Here is an 18566-nt window from a genome sequence, read left to right on the forward strand (position 1 = left end):
TCAGACCCCCCCCCTCAAATATAACGTCACAAAGCTCTGCCCCCCCAAATAAAACATGCTTCAAATCGCTTTAAACTATTGTCATTGTAGTGCGCATTTAATGTGGCGCTAAACTCTGATGTTGTAGGAGAAAACAAATTTTCTTGCTGTGAATTTCACACCTGATGATGATTGCTTGTGTTGCAGTCGAAACGTCGTGATAATTTTTATTGTTTTATGTTTGCACTATTTTATTATTTCCCTTCTACGTGACTTTACCGAAAGAACCAAAGAGTTTGTGTCTAAATTATTGATTTGTTCACAAAAGGAAACTCTCTCTGAGGAACCGGATCCCAGGCAAGAAGCCCCTTTTCCGGGATCCGGTTCCGGGCGGCACCCGGTTCCTACCTCACGCACGTGTCGCTTTTAAATTTGTCGCTCACGCTGCGACTGAAATAAAATAAAACATTTCCCTTTCTCAAGCACAGAGTCGCGCTACAAGTCACACACGCGTTCAGTCCTTCTCGCCGCCATGCAGCACGACGACGTAAGTTTTTATTTCATCGTCGAATACTGACCGCGCGGGTGTGGGGTGGGGGGGTGTGTGGCGCGGTGCCTTTGGCCGACCATGGGTCGCCTTCCCCGGCAGAGCCGCTCAGGCGAGGCACGTAGGCTTCGGCCTTGCAACCTCGGGTCTGCCTTGATGGCGACTTTAATTTTAAAATAGGCTAATTTCCTTGCTGTTTTGGTCTCGCAGGTGATCTGGGACATTGTCGGAAACAAGCAGTTCTGCTCCTTCAAAGTCAAGTAAGTTGTATTTGAACGTAGCCCGTTGATCTCGTGGATGAAGGCCTCCCCTACGCCGTGATTGCTCGTCGGGATAGTTGGAGCAGGGGCAGTGCTTCACTTTACCACGTTGGTGAGTGAGGATTAGTGAGGTTCGGTGGGTACATGGCAGGTTCCAGAACATGTTCAAATATCACAGGCTCGCTGATGTGAGCCGTGAAGAAGTTTACTTGCCCAGCCCACTTAACATTACAGCGGAGTGGGCCTTTCAGACAGAGTGGGTCATCCAACTTTTCTGTAAAATACAATTCGTATTAAATTTCGATTTAAAGCTTTCGTGACTGCAGGGATTCATCTTCTTGGTTCTTTCGGTAAAGTCACGTAGAAGGGAAATAAAAATAATAAAAAATACAACATAATACCTTTTTATGTTTTATTTTTATTATTATAAAAAAGAAAACAAAGAAATTAATTATTATTTTTATTTTATTATTTCCCTTCTACGTGACTTTACCGACAGAACCAAGAAGACAATGCGTATTGTTTGCGTCTTTCGGTAAAGTCACGTAGATGGGTTCAAAGAAAATACAATTCGGTTTGGGTTCGTGCAGTATCGAGATGCGACCACATCACCGATGCACGTTTATTTTAGAGCGAGGAACAGGCAGGCAGTCGTGGGCAGAGTAATAATTGGTCTTGAGACTGGACTTGAGGCAGGGAGAAAGGGAATTCTTGACCAGTCCATAATCTTTCTGGACGCTCCGATCACTGTCAACCATTACAGTTTTCGAAATTAAAACTATTCTTGAGTCGTTCTATCTGTGCCAGTTCCGTGGACCACTTTCCATTTGCATTGTTGACCATCAGTAGGCCACAGTCCTCGGGTTGGGAACAGCTGTTTTAGAATCTTGGGGCAGCAGATGCGTTTGAGCCACCTACTTGAGCAAAGAAGGTTGACCGATAGCATACACAAGTTGTACCACATTTTAATGTATCTTGTCTATATGGGACAGACGACTTGAGTTTACCAGAGGTGGCCTTATGTGACCAAGAACTCCAGCTGAAAGGCCACTCAAGTTAGATAAAGCAAAGCGGAATTTACGTGATTTGCCGAGTTATCACACGGGTTTGTCAAGTCGTTCCCAATGTAACTTTCTCAGCCAAAGGTTAGGATGGCACTGTTGCAGAATTAATCGTTGAAAGCGAAATAAATACACGATTAATCAAATGTTGCTGCCACCACTCCAAATTTTTTTCTCGTAATAGTGAAATTTGTATAATTTATGGTTACGTAATTCCACACGGCCTCAATTCTGTCGGAGGGAATTCGGGCTAGCCGGTGAGGCAATATCAGCCAGGGAAATTCGTGCTGCAGCCTATATTCAGGGTCCAAATCGAGTTGACGAAAAATGCGGAAACACTGGATGGCAACTCAAGTTCAAACCCTCGTTTTTGTGGCTCGTGGAAACTCGTTAAGAGGTCGCGTGTTATTGTTTTTTCAGGACCAAGACACAGAACTTTTGCCGCAATGAATACAACACGACGGGCTTGTGCAACAGATCATCGTGTCCCCTGGCCAACAGCCAGTACGCAACGGTGCGGGAGGAGAAGGGTAATATTCGCACAAGCACACTTGCACGCACACCTTTACATATGTACACGTCAATCTTGATTAAAGTATATGTACACGTGTATGGATACATGCCAAAACAAATGTGTAGTCCCGCACTGCCACTGATCATCACACACGCTTGTTCATCTCTTCGTGCATCTGAACCTGTCCTGAACATTTTATCATCACTTAAATGAGTACCTAGTGTGGTGCTTGCACATACAAACAAAAGGTGTTTGATCACAGCACTTGCTCCGTTAGTATACGTAGACTACATGGAAATTGCTTGTCTTAATGTGTGTGTATGTGTGTGTGTGTGCAGGTATTTGCTACCTGTACATGAAGGTAATCGAAAGAGCTGCCTTCCCTGCCCGCATGTGGGAAAAGGTGCGTTCGGGTGCGGGGGTAATTTCCATTGTCCTTTTCATTTGTACATCCATCTTGTATTTTGTGTCCGTACCGTCTCATTTGGACCGCACGCTCGAGCAGTACAACTCCATTGTGACCGTCGGTTTACCCCCCCCCCCCGCGCGCAGGTCAAGCTCAGCAAGTGCTATGAGCGGGCGCTTGAGCAGATCGACGAAGCGCTGCTCTACTGGCCTCGCTTCCTGAGGCACAAGTGCAAACAGCGCCTCACCAAGATCACGCAGTACCTCATTCGCATCCGCAAGCTCACGCTCAAGCGCACGTAAGCGGGGAGCTCCCCTTCGCACGACGACTCGCACGCGGGCTCTGTGGGGGCTGTGACACGTTTCGGTTTTTGTCATAGAAATAAAATTGGTGGAGGATATACGTGGCCCAGCGGTGACGCGTATGTGCCAGTGGTAGCACGTTTTCAGAATCTGAATAGTTATTTATACTGGAGGAGGAATCCGATGCGCTTGAAAGCTGTTTTTCACAGATGTCCAGTAGGGGAAGGGTAAGAACATTAGAACAACAAACAATACAAAAACATGATAGGAGTGCAAAGTATAAGAAGGTAAGCAAATCACAAAAAAAAATTTATTTTACCAGGTAAAGCCCACTGTGCTATTAGTTCAACGGAGTGGCTTATCATGTGGAGATGTATGGCAGCCAGATAATCAAAACGCATGTTTCTAAATGTGGAGGGAAAACCAGAGGACCCGGAGGAAAAAATCCACGTGACCACAGTCCAAATATACAGCAGACGTCAGGGTCTGGATCACATCCCCGACCTCCTGTATACCAGGCGAGGAAGAGGACATATATTAGATTGCGTAACTATAAATGTGTCGTTAAACCTACCACCACCCAAACCCGCCACCACGTTTTGTTTACATGACAAACCTGACTAATTGGCTGTGTCGGGTGGTGGCAGGTTTAACGACGCGTAGTTACTCGATCTAAACCAAAAAACCTATATTATGGATGATATTGGTCGCGAAAGGCAACGTGTTGAGGAAGGTAACATCTCTCCACCGTGGCGTTCTTCACCGCTTGTTGCAGAGGATTGCAGCTCGAATATGGCAACGCACGTCCTGGTTATTACTGTGGGTGTATTCATGAAAACATTATCGTCTGCTTTACATTGTACGTAAAAGAACCCCAGTTTTTATTTGAAACAAGAAGGCAATTGTGTGCCCGCGTCACACTCCCAAGTTTGCCAGAAAAAAAAACTGCCAGCACTTTACTCAGTTTAGCATTCGAATCGCAATATCGCCCCCTGCTACAAAACTCCTGCAGACTATGTTAAACTTAGCGCAAGGCTATCAACGCAGACACTATCAGAATTGCACGAGTAGAAATTTACTCATTTTGCAATGATACCCGACCCCTATCCCTGTGTGTGTCTGGTCTGTTGCAGGAGGAAGCTGGTCCCCTTGAGTCAGAAGGTGGAGCGCAGGGAGAAAAGGAGAGAGGTAAGAACGCCTTGTTAAACCTTGGGTTCTCAATGCAGGGGTGCTGATTGTGGCATGGATACCGTGTAGGAGGACTTTTGAATGTTCGCAGGGAACATCGGTGCCAAGTTGCGGGGACGAAATACATTAATGCACAGCTTGAAACAAGTTCCTTAACTAGGACTGTGTTGATTAGAAACGTGGATATGAGCTCTGTGTATTGTGGCCTTCGTAACCATTCGACTTGTTTGGAGGGTCACCATCATACCAAAAGAGTTGAGAACCACGTTGTTAACTGGGAGACACATTCTGAGGGGACAGTTTTGGAATTTCTTGCACACAGGGAGGGAGGTAAAATGAGGCAGAAGAGGGAGGCAGAAAGGGATTGGGTGAGTGATCTGGTGGGGATGGCTACATCTAGATTGAAAACTAATTTCTTTAGAACTTTGTTTTGTGTTCATTTTATTGTCCTTCCCCCGCACCTCCGATTAGCATGCTTGGCTACGTGCGGTGCGAAAGAAGTTCAACAAACTGAACACAAAAAGCAGTTTGGGATTGATAATTGTTTTTTTTTTACCCTTCTATCTGGCAACAAAACTGACACCTCTTTTTTTTACAAGGAGTCATGTTTGCATAGACCACAATACCTGCAGTCATAATGTTTTTTGTTTGCATTATGACTGCAGGTATTGTGGTCTATGCAAACATGACTCCTTATATATATAAAAAAAAGAGGTGTCAGTTTTGTTGCCAGATAGAAGGGTAAAAAAACCAATTATCAGTTTGGGATTGTTGCATGCATACGTATGGGATTGTTGGCTTCCTGCTAATTAATGTAGTTTTCATCATTAACGTCGTGAAGAGACCTCGCCGATATATAACCCGGTGCTTTGTTCGTGACAGGAAAAGGCCCTGGTCGCCGCTCAGCTGGAGAATGCCATCGAGAAGGAGCTGCTGGAGAGGTTGAAGCAAGGAACGGTACGGGGTGACGCGTGCGCGTACACGCACATGCACGCCACTTTCACCTTCTCCTCCCCCGATCGTCTGGGGTAATGCAAAGGCTCCGGCAGCCAACTGCAAAATGCACATTCTCAAGTTGCTTTGACACTACTGCACCTATACGTAGCAGCTGGGCATAAGTCTCCACCAATCATTCACTGGTCATGCCTTGTCAATTAGTGGCCTTAACCTGGAGGATCTTGACCCTGTTTGCCTTCGGCCAGAACTTAATCGTAATCGGTGTGAAGCCGCCAGCGAGACTACTGCACGCCCCGTGTTCGAAGAACAAAACCCATCCTCGCTTTGAACACTTCCTAAAGAGCTCTAGCTCCATACAGAGTTCCTGAAGCTTGTTGTTAAGCAGCGGTTCGCGCGCTGCGCAAATAACCCAGTGACCCGAGTTCGATTCCTGCCGAGGGCCAACATTGGTGATGAATATATATCTGAACCAGGGACTCCCCTAGGTCGACTCAACCTTCAATGAGTACCTAGTGCGTTGTGTAAACTTTGCCACTTGAGAGACAAAGGCAGCCGGGCGTGGTGCCGGCCACCCACCCCCTCGTGTGCAGTGCGAGCCTTCATAGATGCTCGCTAACAGCGCTTTCCCCAAGGGTCTGTTGTGCCTAAAATGGGGTGCTTTGTTTTGGATCACCATTCACCGAGTGTGTGCGTGACCATGTAAACGTGTGTGTGTGCTACGAACCCAGTGACCCGAGTTCGATTCCTGCTCACGGCCAATACCATTCACGATTATCTGAACTGGTCATGGGCCTCCTGTAGGTCGACTCTGCCTCAAATGAGTACCTGGTGCGATGTGTAAACAAAGGCAGCAGGACGTGGTATTGGCCACCGACCCCCTCGTGTGCCGTGCCATGCTGACCTTCACAGGTGCTTGCTAACAGCACTTTCCCCAAAAGTCTAAGGCTACACGGGGGATCTTTGTTCTTGCAGTATGGGGACATCTACAACTTCCCCGCGCACGCGTTTGACAAGGCGCTGGAGCAGCAGGATGCCGACAGCGCCGAGGAGAGTGAGGAGGAGGAGGAAAACGAAGAGGTGAGCGTCCCCTCGCACACACACGGCACACAGATCACAGACCTTGTCGGGCATTGCACCTATGTGTTCTCAGCGGGAGGTGGCAGAGTTTAGACTTCCATAGACTTACACAGCCAGTTATATACTTTATACCTAGATATCTGCAGGCTTGTATAGTGACCCATAGACACAGAGACCCATAGACTTGTATGTACTTGCAAAGCCCTATAAACTTAATATATACACTGGCTTAGACTTACATAGACTCACAATGCAAAAGACCAAAGGAGTTTATAAAGGGAAACATGGGTTAAATTATTTACATAAAATCAGCAACACATTGCGATGTGGAAACGAAGTATGAAAAATGATGATGATGATGCCATTGATGATGCTGTTTAGATGATGATCTAATTGATGATGATGGTTGCTCATGGTGTGGTTATGTCTGTAAATGCAGGAAGGTGAAAGGGAAGTGGAATACGTTGTTGGGGAAAACTTTGAGGAGAGCGACTTGAGTGACTTTGAGGTGAATCATCAGCCTTCATCGGTCATTCATCACACACGCATGTCTCTGTCACACGTGCAGTACAACTATCATCACACATGTACCGCAAATACATCATCAAACTCAACTAAACTATTTTTGTTTTACCACGTAAGGCCCACTAGCGCTTTCAGAAGCGACCTGGCTACAAATGATAGCTCGATGAAGTGGCTTATTATTTGGATATGTATAGCAGCCAAATGCGCCGAATCACACATGCATGTCTCTGTCACACGTGCAGTACACTTAGAGTTAATCAACTATTTTCTGGCAGGTCACATAATATAGTTGGCGTGTGGTGGGCCGAGTGATTTAATAGCATCATGTGTACAAACGTTATGACGTCGCATGGCTGTGGCAACTTCATAATAACTGGACATGTGACCCACTCCTCTGTACTTGTCTGCAGCTCTCTCACCTCTCATTCATCTCTCATCTTGCTATGCACCACTCACAATCTCCTCTCTATACCAAGGATCAGGCAGGACCATCACTACTCTTTGGTTCTTTCGGTAAAGTCACGGAGGTGAAATAAAATAAAAAGACTAAATTTTATTTTATTTTGTTTTATTTTCACGAAAACTTAAAATCTAGAAAGGACCATCACTGCTCGGCGTCATTTCTCCATGGCAGCCCCTGCCATCTGGAAACCCATCCCATTGCACATTCACAGCATTCAATCACTGACCTACGCACACTTTTATGAGGCACTTGAATGCCCCATATCTTTCGCCTGCCTTTCAAGTAACACTGAGCTCAGCTCCGCGCCTCAGAGTCACGGTCATTTATATCTGTGATATATTGTAGACATTTTTTATTGCAGAATTATTATCATAGCTCGGTGGGCCACTGCAATACCATTTGTCCCACTGGCCACTGCTTGAAGAACCCTTTAGTCTTATTTGGCCCGCAGTAAGGAACCGGTTCCTCACTCCTGGGCTAGGCCATGTATGACGGAACAGTTTGGCGACTGGAGTATAAATAATAATAAGTAATATTTAGAAAAACTTTTTTAAAAACACGCTTTAATGAAATGTACCGTACTATATTCTCAGGTTTTTTCGGTAAAGTCACGTAGGTAAAAACATTAAAATTAATGAAAGTAAAATAAAACAAAACAAAAATAAAATTCACGACGTTTCGGAGGCAACACAAGTCTCCGTCATCAGGTGGGACCGTCACAGCCGAATTAGCTGCATCAAGTGAAGCAATGATTCAAGATGTAATCCCTTATAAGCAAGTTGAAGGGAGGTGGAGAGGGGGGGGGAGAGCTTATCAGGCTGTGGTAGCCAATGAATGGAAACGTATCGGGAGGGAGGAGGAGCGGTGATCAAAGACTGCACGCAGTGCTCAACACAATGAATGGAGACGTGTCGGGACGGAGGGCGAGCGGCGATCAAAGACTGCACGCAGTGCTCAACACAATGAATGGAGACGCGCCGGGACGGAGGGCGAGCGGTGATCAAAGACATCACGTAGTGCTCAACACAATGAATGGAAACGTGGCGAGCGGTGATCAAAGAACAATGAAGAGATTACTGTTAAACACTGTGGATGTTAACACTCGGTGAAGTAAATTAAAATAGTGCCTGTCAGATAAGATGGTCCAAAAAGTGTAATTAAGTCTTTTTTGCGTGGTTAATAACATCTTTCCAGTGATTACTGAGTTTGTACCCATCATCACGGTTGAAATTATGTCTGTGTTTGTATATTTGTATGGCTTCGCGTACAAACCTTTGATGGTAGCCCGGAGGTTTGCAGAGAACCTTGATCTCGGAAAAGACAATTTCATGAGAGCCCGCCGAGTTGTAGCAATGATCGGCAACGGCCGAAGAATCAGTTCTGCCGTGTTTCAGATCTGACTTGTGCTCGCGGACACGATCAGCAACATGACGTTTTGTTTCTCCAATGTAGCAATCACCACAAATGCAACTCAATTTGTAGACTCCAGGATACTGTAAGTCAGGAACGACATTCTTCACAGATGGAATCAGATCACGGATTTTATGCACTGTACTGAATCGGACTTGGATCTTATGTTTGTTTAGAATTTTGGAGATCTTTTTGGTCACGCCTGCTATGTATGGTAACGTGATAGTTTTGGTCAGAGTTTCATGTGGTTGTTTCTGTGTGGTGGGAGAGACAGCTTGGCGGATAGTGCGGTCAGAGTATCCGTTCATCCTGAGGGCCCGATGTACATGTCTTAATTCATCAGTCAGGTGGTGTTGGTCAGAAATGCCATGGGCTCTGTGGTATAGCGTTTTGATGAGAGAATTCTTTTGAGATGGGTGGTGGTGGGAATCCGGTTTCAAGTAGGAATTTGTGTGGGTGGCTTTCCTGTAGACAGAATGTCCCAAGGATCCGTCAAGCCTCTTAAACAGAATATCCAAGAATGGTAGTTTACCGTCTTTCTCCACTTCCATGGTGAATCTGATAGATGGGTGTCTAGAATTGATGTGGTCCAAGAAGTGGTTCAATGCTGGGAGGCCATGTGGCCAGATGACGAAAGTGTCATCCACATATCTCTTCCACAGGGAAGGACGCAGGGTGGATGTCTGGATGGCGTCTGATTCAAACTTTTCCATGAACATGTTGGCTATAACTGGTGACAAGGGGGAGCCCACATTCCAATTTCTGACAATCTAAAAACGGTACTGGCCAAAGGACTAAATTTCGCCGTCACCCCTAAATATATACCAGTAGAGGATATGATTTCTCAGATTGATGTAGCCCTCAGAGGCATAGGACACATCCATGCGAATGTAGCAAGAGCTGAAATAGCTACTATTCTTAAGAATGCTAAGAAACCCACTAGTAACATCAGCAAAAACGAACGCTCTGAACTCGCGAATTTAAAAAAGAGAGATAATATAGTCATCCTCTCGGCAGACAAGGGCAATGCCACGGTCATCATGGATAAAGATTCATACAACAACAAAATCCTGGACCTGCTTAATGATGGGAGTTACTCCAAAATTAAAAACGATCCCACTAAAAGCCTAACGACAAAAACCAACAGTATCATCACGAGTTCGACTTCCCTAATCGAACCAAGCAAACGTCCCTCTCTAAAACCATCGGCGGCAAGACCTCCCAGACTCTATGGTCTTCCCAAAATCCATAAAGAAGGCACCCCGCTACGACCCATCGTGTCGACGATAAACTCTCCGACGTACAAACTAGCCCGTTTTCTATCAGATACTCTGCTCCCCTTCACAGGCAAGACCTCTTCGGCAGTACTCAACTCAACCCAATTAGTATCTATGGTTAAGGACATGGTACTATCTCCTGATGACATCCTCGTCAGCTTTGATGTAGTATCTTTGTTTACCAAAGTCCCAGTACCGGACACCCTAACAATAATTGAGGACTTAGTCCAACATGGATTGAATTCTGATGTACCTGCGCTGGTTAGGCATTGCCTCACCAACACCTATTTTACCTGGAATGGCACCTTCTACAAACAGAATGAGGGTACCCCTATGGGCTCCCCCTTGTCACCAGTTATAGCCAACATGTTCATGGAAAAGTTTGAATCAGACGCCATCCAGACATCCACCCTGCGTCCTTCCCAGCATTGAACCACTTCTTGGACCACATCAATTCTAGACACCCATCTATCAGAGTCACCATGGAAGTGGAGAAAGACGGTAAACTACCATTCTTGGATATTCTGTTTAAGAGGAGGCTTGACGGATCCTTGGGACATTCTGTCTACAGGAAAGCCACCCACACAAATTCCTACTTGAAACCGGATTCCCACCACCACCCATCTCAAAAGAATTCTCTCATCAAAACGCTATACCACAGAGCCCATGGCATTTCTGACCAACACCACCTGACTGATGAATTAAGACATGTACATCGGGCCCTCAGGATGAACGGATACTCTGACCGCACTATCCGCCAAGCTGTCTCTCCCACCACACAGAAACAACCACATGAAACTCTGACCAAAACTATCACGTTACCATACATAGCAGGCGTGACCAAAAAGATCTCCAAAATTCTAAACAAACATAAGATCCAAGTCCGATTCAGTACAGTGCATAAAATCCGTGATCTGATTCCATCTGTGAAGGATGTCGTTCCTGACTTACAGTATCCTGGAGTCTACAAATTGAGTTGCATTTGTGGTGATTGCTACATTGGAGAAACAAAACGTCATGTTGCTGATCGTGTCCGCGAGCACAAGTCAGATCTGAAACACGGCAGAACTGATTCTTCGGCCGTTGCCGATCATTGCTACAACTCGGCGGGCTCTCATGAAATTGTCTTTTCCGAGATCAAGGTTCTCTGCAAACCTCCGGGCTACCATCAAAGGTTTGTACGCGAAGCCATACAAATATACAAACACAGACATAATTTCAACCGTGATGATGGGTACAAACTCAGTAATCACTGGAAAGATGTTATTAACCACGCAAAAAAGACTTAATTACACTTTTTGGACCATCTTATCTGACAGGCACTATTTTAATTTACTTCACCGAGTGTTAACATCCACAGTGTTTAACAGTAATCTCTTCATTGTTCTTTGATCACCGCTCGCCACGTTTCCATTCATTGTGTTGAGCACTACGTGATGTCTTTGATCACCGCTCGCCCTCCGTCCCGGCGCGTCTCCATTCATTGTGTTGAGCACTGCGTGCAGTCTTTGATCGCCGCTCGCCCTCCGTCCCGACACGTCTCCATTCATTGTGTTGAGCACTGCGTGCAGTCTTTGATCACCGCTCCTCCTCCCTCCCGATACGTTTCCATTCATTGGCTACCACAGCCTGATAAGCTCTCCCCCCCCCTCTCCACCTCCCTTCAACTTGCTTATAAGGGATTACATCTTGAATCATTGCTTCACTTGATGCAGCTAATTCGGCTGTGACGGTCCCACCTGATGACGGAGACTTGTGTTGCCTCCGAAACGTCGTGAATTTTATTTTTGTTTTGTTTTATTTTACTTTCATTAATTTTAATGTTTTTACCTACGTGACTTTACCGAAAAAACCTGAGAATATGAATCATTGCAGTCACGAAAGCTTCAAATCTAGAATTGTACCGTACTAGTAATGGCAGAACTCCACGACTCCAGGAAGTGGCCCCGAAGCTTGCCATAACGTAAGGGACCGTGGTGATTTACAGCCCAACGTGAGTTGAGCGTGGACAATTAGACCCAAGCCGAAACATAACATGTAAAAAATAATGTTAAAAAAATATATACATATTTTTATTCATCAGTATGACATAAGTATACCAAGTTTGCAGTCGATACCACATTGGGAAGTGGGTAAAAATTGAGTTACAAGATTTGAGGATACGACAACGACAACAACAGACAGAGTGAGTTAATAAAAAACGTGTAAAAACAACATAACTCAAGAGAGGCCTCGTCTTCCACAGGAGATGGATCGACTGGATGAGGTGGAAAAGGAGGGTGAGGAGGTGGCGACAACGTCACTAGCAAAGAGCGAGGGGATCATGCGCCTCAAGCGACCGCACGTCGACATCGAGTACGAGATGGAGATGGAGACGCAGGGACCTCGACAAACATCCTCGTCGCGCTGAGATTTGTCCTGACACATCGATACGGTGGTGGTGGGGGGGGGGGCAGAGATATATAGAGACATGGCGGGGGGGGGGGTGCAAAGAGACACGGTAACACGGGGAGAACTCAGACATGGAGACAAGGGCAGAACAGAGAAACGCAGTTGGTATTGTACGGTGCGATAGAAGTTCAATATACATGGAGACACGAGAACAGACACGGGGGGGGGGGGGTAGGCAGACGGGGACACAACGGGGGAACGCGGAGCAATGTTTAAAGACAGGACCCAGGATCAGAAAGACACCGAGCGAAAGGTGGACAGACACACAAAGACATTGGGGGTGGGGGGGGGGGGGTAGACACCCTTGGACACCCTTTTTAGTATTGTTGTAACTTTCTGACCTGCCTCTATTGGACATATTTGAAAAAGAGCTTCAAGACTGATCGGATTCCTCCAGGAAAAAAAAAAGTTTCTGATTGTGTGTCCCGAGACATGGGGCAGACTGACACAGGGAGCCGGAGTCAAGTAGACAGAGACACAGGGACAGATACGCCTGTTGCCGAATCCCCTTAGACACCAAGACCGAGGTGTACACAGATGCCATTATCTCTGGGTCATTTCAATATCACCAGTAGTCAAACTCAATTCATCTCAGATGTGGCCTTTTCAGGTTTACCTAACTTCTCAAGATGTAAATTGGAGACTGATGTCCATTGCACGTATTGGTCGATTTTGGTAAACCTTGGAAAGCTGTGAGTGCAATGAATGGTGTTTGACGATGCTTGCTGTCAAGTCTGGATTGTGGTGTTTCAGAACATTTTTGGAACGCTCGCTCCTAATAAAAAATGTTTATCTCGTGTCCCCGTGACCTCTTGTCTCATTTATACCCTTTTACTGCCAACTTAGTCTGGAATTCACTTTTCTCAGCCATCTGTGCCATCAACAGGGAGTCGCCAGCATCGAAGCAGCGACAGCACGGGCGGAGGTCCACACACGCTCGACCGGGCCACAACGAGACCAGATGTTGCGTTTGTCGGTACCACCTGAGGAGGTGGCTTAACTTCCGCGGTTCCGATTTATTTATGTGGCCGAGAACAGTTAATTGTGTGATCGTCACTTGAAATTAGTTATTCAAATAAGTTAATCGGTGATACTAATGCTGTGCCACTAGGCGGCACCGATTTCTGCTCTGGCCCTTGAATAACGCAGTACAGGAGGCATGAAACAAGATTCCATCTTACTGCATCGGCAACGTTGCGTGTTAAGTCCAGCAGAGGGCGCAGTACTTTGTGATTGCCAAGTTTTTTTGTTACACTTTCCAACTCAGGATAACAACATGAACTCTATAACAAGAGACATTTAAAGAACAGGCCATCATGTCAATATTTCTTGTGCGCTGTGTCGCTGTCAGGTCACCGTTTGAATTTTGAGAGTTTCAGGGGATGGGTCGAGCATCTGAGAAAGCACGTGGTCCACATGAGGCATTTTGACATTCGTCTGTGTCTGAAGTTAAAACTCATAGAAACATTCCAATGTGAATGCAATTTTAATATAAGGGGCTGTCCAAAATAATGTCGCGATTTTGGACGATTTCTGACCCCCCCCCCCCTCGTCACATGGTGTCACAAAGAAAGCCCCCCCCCCCTCAAATATGACGTCACAAAGCTCTGCCCCCCCCCAAAAATAAAACACGCTTCAAATCGATTAACTATTGTCATTGTAGTGTGTATTTAATGTGGCGCTGCACTGATGTAGGAGAAAACATTTATTAAAAAGTCTTAATTAAGTAGAACGTGTTGTCTATATTTATTTAAAGTTGCGCATTTTGATGTGACGTCACATTTCTCAACCCCCCCCCCCCCTCGTCATACATCGTCACAAATGTCTGACCCCCCTCCCTAGGTGCGTGACGTCATTTATGGACGGCCCCTAAATGTATATTGCCTTGAAGGGACTTATCCTGTAGAATCCTGGCCAAATTAACGAGGCTTGCCTAAAAATATCCAGAAGCCTTCCGGCTCCGTGAGGTTTTTCACCAGACATGGATTACCACCGATCCATGTGTGATTTTTCGGGTCAGGCCACGTACTAGTTTATGTAAAAAAATTATTGTTTTCTCACCACTCGACAAAGATTGTCACGTTTACAAAGATATTCTTGGTTCTTTCGGTAAAGTCACGTAGAAGGGAAATAATAAAATAATATACATATTAAACAATACAAATCAGAGGTGTGGACTCGAGTCATGTGACTTGGACTCGAGTCAGACTCGAGTCATGAATTTGATGACTTGCGACTCGACTTGGACTTGCATAACAATGACTTTGTCCCGCCTATGAGATGTGGACTCGAGTCATGTGACTTGGACTCGAGTCAGACTCGAGTCATGAATTTGATGACTTGCGACTCGACTTGGACTTGCATAACAATGACTTTGTCCCACCTCTGATACAAATTCTCACGACGTTTCGACTGCAACACAAGCAATCATCATCAGGTGTGAAATCCACAGAAAGATGTATTTATATTTTTTTGTGGATTTCACACCTGATGATTGCTTGTGTTGCAGTCGAAACGTCGTGAGAATTTTCTTGTTTTATATTCATATTATTTTATTATTTCCCTTCTACGTGACTTTACCGAAAGAACCAAGAATATGAATCCCTGCAGTCACGAAAGCTTTAAATCAAAAAAGTTTACAAAGATGTTTTATTATTCATACGTGGCCAATGTATCGGAAAAAATTCTGACCGCTAAAGCGCCTCTCTCACGGGTGCCTTAAGGCTTTTCAATACTGAATTTAACGAGGGCCTAACCACGACGTTTTGCTCAAATTGCTTCAAGTTTCAGGCAGTGAGCTCGGAAATCGAGTGGCGCTGCATCAGCTGACTTGGTGCTTTAGGACCTTGGCGTGACATCCCCAGATGCAGTTGCAGGTTTGAATGGGCCAATGCCATTCATTAAAGATTATTTCTGACCTGCACTCACTGAACATCTGTGAAAAAAAGCTTGATAGCTCATCGGATTCCTCTAGCATAAATATGCTATTTTGTGACTGCGTTAACAGTGGTGTATGGATACAAAAATTAACCCGTAAAAACAAAGTTTTTCACTATACATCCTTTATATGCGTGGCATCGGTTTTATTTTATTATTCATTTCTGTTTTTCTTGAGTAAGAGTTTCATTTTTATCACATTGGTATTTTAAATAAAATATGAAAAAAAAAATTTCCTAAAAAGTGGAACATTTTGGAAAAATGTTTTCACGAAAATAAATTGTCACGCACAACGAGTCTGTGTGCCAAAATGTCAGCTCGATTGGATCACGGGAAGTGGGTTAAAAAACGACCGAAAGATTTGCACGGTCGTAAGCGTGCAAGCAAGCAAGTGAACTTAATATAAAGGATTTAAAAAATAACTAAACACGTTCGTCAAAAACTAAACTATAAACATTTTAATCTTGATTTGAAGCTTTCGTACGTCCCACTGAGCTGTATCGCTCAACGAAGTGGCTTAACATGATCGTGTGGAAATGTAAAGCAGCCAAATACTCTAAACGCGTGATGTCGATTTTAAATGTGGAGGGGAAAACCGGAGGACCCGGAGAAAAAATCCACACGACCACACAAAGAGAAGCACGCAAACTCCAAATATAATAATAGGCGACGTTCGCAATGATCCTTCTTCATTGACCAGAGAGGTAGAGTCGCTCTCGTCACTCCCATCTCTCAACTACTATCCTGAACTTTTTTATTTTAAGGTAGTTTTAACACATTTCTGCGGAGGGAGATGGTAGGAACGTTGGGTTGCTCGGTCAATGGCCAGGGTCAACGGCGGCGTGGTGTATTCCGCAAATATGCCCGACTGTGAGGGCGGGCACAAGCCGACGTGAGTCGGTTAAATGTTGAGTTTTATAAGGGCACCACGGGGTGACCAGCCCCTTTCCACCCGGCCCCACCCCTCCCACCCCCCACCCAGCCCCACCCTCCCCACCCAGCCCCACCCTCACCACCCAGCCCCTCCCCACCCTCCTCTCCCCTCCCAGCCCCTCCCCACCCAGCCCCTCCCCACCCTCCCCTCTCCACCCAGCCCCACCCCTCCCATTTTTGGATTCACGATGGACGGACGGACACAATAATCCCCTGTGGGCTGGTGGAACCAGGTGGTTCCTACCAATATTAACTTTACTTTAATCCTTGCTACTTTTAATATACTTCAAAGAAATACATTTCAATGGACATGAATAATAAAAGTCCCATGTGCTATACCTGTACAAATATTTATTTTTAGTTTATTAAAAAAAAATGTCAAAGTAAATTTTTTATACGATTCACATTCCCGACTACTGCCCGGCTCAGCTCAGGCGACTCACACCCGCAGCACGCTCCGCGGGTGTGAGGGCGGGGCGGACTGCAGTCGTTTCTCCCCGCAACGATAAAGCGATGGAAGAAAAAGTAGTGCCTTGTGCGCCTGCGCGCTGAGCAAAGTAATCCCCCGCCCCTTGTACACCCCCCCCCCCACCGGGCCGTGTTTATAAAAGGAAGAGGCCGCCGCTGTTGGTGAGGCAGTTGCGGCACTGCGTTCTGGCGGTGAGTGTGTGGTGGTGAGTGTGTGGTGGTGAGTGTGTAGTTGTGGTGGTGAGTGTGTGGTGGTGGTGAATGTGTGGTGTTGGTGAATGTGTGGTGGTGGTGAGTGTGTGGTGGTGAGTGTGTGGTGGTGAGTGTGTGGTGGTGGTGAGTGTGTGGTGGTGGTGAATGTGTGGTGGTGAGTGTGTGGTGGTGAGTGTGTGGTGGTGAGTGGTGGTCGTGGGGAGAGTGTGGTGGTGAGTGTGTGGTGGTGGTGAGTGTGTGGTGGTGGTGAGTGTGTGGTGGTGGTGGCGAGTGTGTGGTGAGTGTGTGTGCAGTGAGAATGGTGAGTGCCGGTAGCGGTGGGTGGTGTTGTGAATTTTGTGAGTGGTTATCGTCATTGTGCGGTGTTTGACATGTATTTCACAGCACTGTACAAGCGCTTCACTGTGATAATTACGAGAGGGTAAAGATGGTTATTCGGTGTTATTATAATTAATATACAGGACTGTCGGTTGCGTGTTGTGTCTGTCCACCTTTATCACGACGTAAGCTTGAACATATTCGCTCCATGTCAGCCGGAATTGTTGAGGCACGCTGTGCCTGCCATTATTTTTCTTCCCCCCCCCCTCCCCACTTTTCTCTCAGCATTGATCATTCAATAATAACACCATTAGTACGTGTGTGTGTGTCTCTCAGTGCCTTACGCCGGTAATTCACAACGCCACCAAAATGCCTCTTTAGCCACGTTAATTGAAGCCGTGACGACGACGACCCGAAAAAAAAGAGGCTCTTCTTATGTGCCCAGATGGAGAGAGAGGGGGTGGGAGGAAATACAACAAAGAGGAATTTGCTACCGGTTTGACGAAACTGTCCGCGGGTTACTTTAACCACACGCGGGGAGCGCCGATTCACGATTGCGGATGTGTCGGTGCCTCTCTAAACATGCCGGGCACACGATTGCTATAGCGCAGCAGGGGTAGGGAACGTCCGGCCCGCGGGCCGTATGAGGCCCACGAAATCATTTGGTGTGGCCCTGCCAATTTGGTGTGGCCCTGCCAAGGCAACCGCAGGCGGGACTCGAAATTCAATACATCTAGGAGCAACATCATCAATACCAGCTAACATCACACGCCTCGCCAAAGAGTAGCAGTTCCAACCATCGCATTAGGGGCGAGTTAATGAAATGGTTGGCCAAATATAGCAGGCAAATTTTGAAGTTGATAATTTTGTATGGCCCGCGAATGATGTTATAAATATCCAAATGGCCCTTGACAGAAAAAAGGTTCCCTGCCCCTCCAGTATCGAGCAAACCCACGGGAAGGGCAACGGGGGGGGGGGGGGGGGTAACGATTGCTTGTACGGAACCTCGCGATCAAATGTGTAAATGTGTCCACGGTCGAGAGTGGTTGGATCGGCCACTGAACGTGGCACGGGGAGGGCTTCTCTCTCTCGTTGCTTGTCCACGCCCGTAACCCCGTTTAACACGCGCCGAGGGGAGGAGGGGGGGATGCGTGCCTGGAAACGAGAGCGCTGTGTGAATCGGCGCTATACGAGGCCGTTACAGCACAGGCCCTATGGAGATGTGTTCCCGAAAATCGTAATTTATCACCGGCGACCAATACGTTAGGGGTTCATTAGAA

The 18566-nt window shown here is 46.1% G+C and overlaps 2 protein-coding genes across 2 annotated transcripts in view; both read left to right on the forward strand.

Moving 5' to 3' along the window:
• Positions 1–358: 358 nt before the first annotated feature.
• On the forward strand, positions 359–12406 carry MAK16 (MAK16 homolog). The gene is made up of 10 exons (XM_078869398.1): positions 359–526; positions 737–786; positions 2268–2377; positions 2700–2764; positions 2914–3065; positions 4203–4257; positions 5140–5214; positions 6187–6291; positions 6731–6799; positions 12212–12406. Exons 1-10 carry the CDS (start codon positions 512–514, stop codon positions 12374–12376), a joined length of 861 nt encoding a protein of 286 aa, XP_078725524.1. The 5' UTR covers positions 359–511; the 3' UTR covers positions 12377–12406.
• Positions 12407–16883: 4477 nt separating this feature from the next.
• LOC144942333 (carnitine O-palmitoyltransferase 1, liver isoform-like) overlaps positions 16884–18566 on the forward strand; it is a 45669-nt gene continuing 43986 nt past the window's right edge. Inside the window, exon 1 of the mRNA XM_078869139.1 lies at positions 16884–16947. The gene's annotated coding sequence lies outside the window, so the exon portion shown is untranslated. The remainder of the gene's footprint in view (positions 16948–18566) is intronic.

Source organism: Lampetra fluviatilis, chromosome 27, assembly GCF_964198595.1.
Source record: "Lampetra fluviatilis chromosome 27, kcLamFluv1.1, whole genome shotgun sequence".
NCBI classification, from domain to species: Eukaryota; Metazoa; Chordata; class Hyperoartia; order Petromyzontiformes; family Petromyzontidae; genus Lampetra; species Lampetra fluviatilis.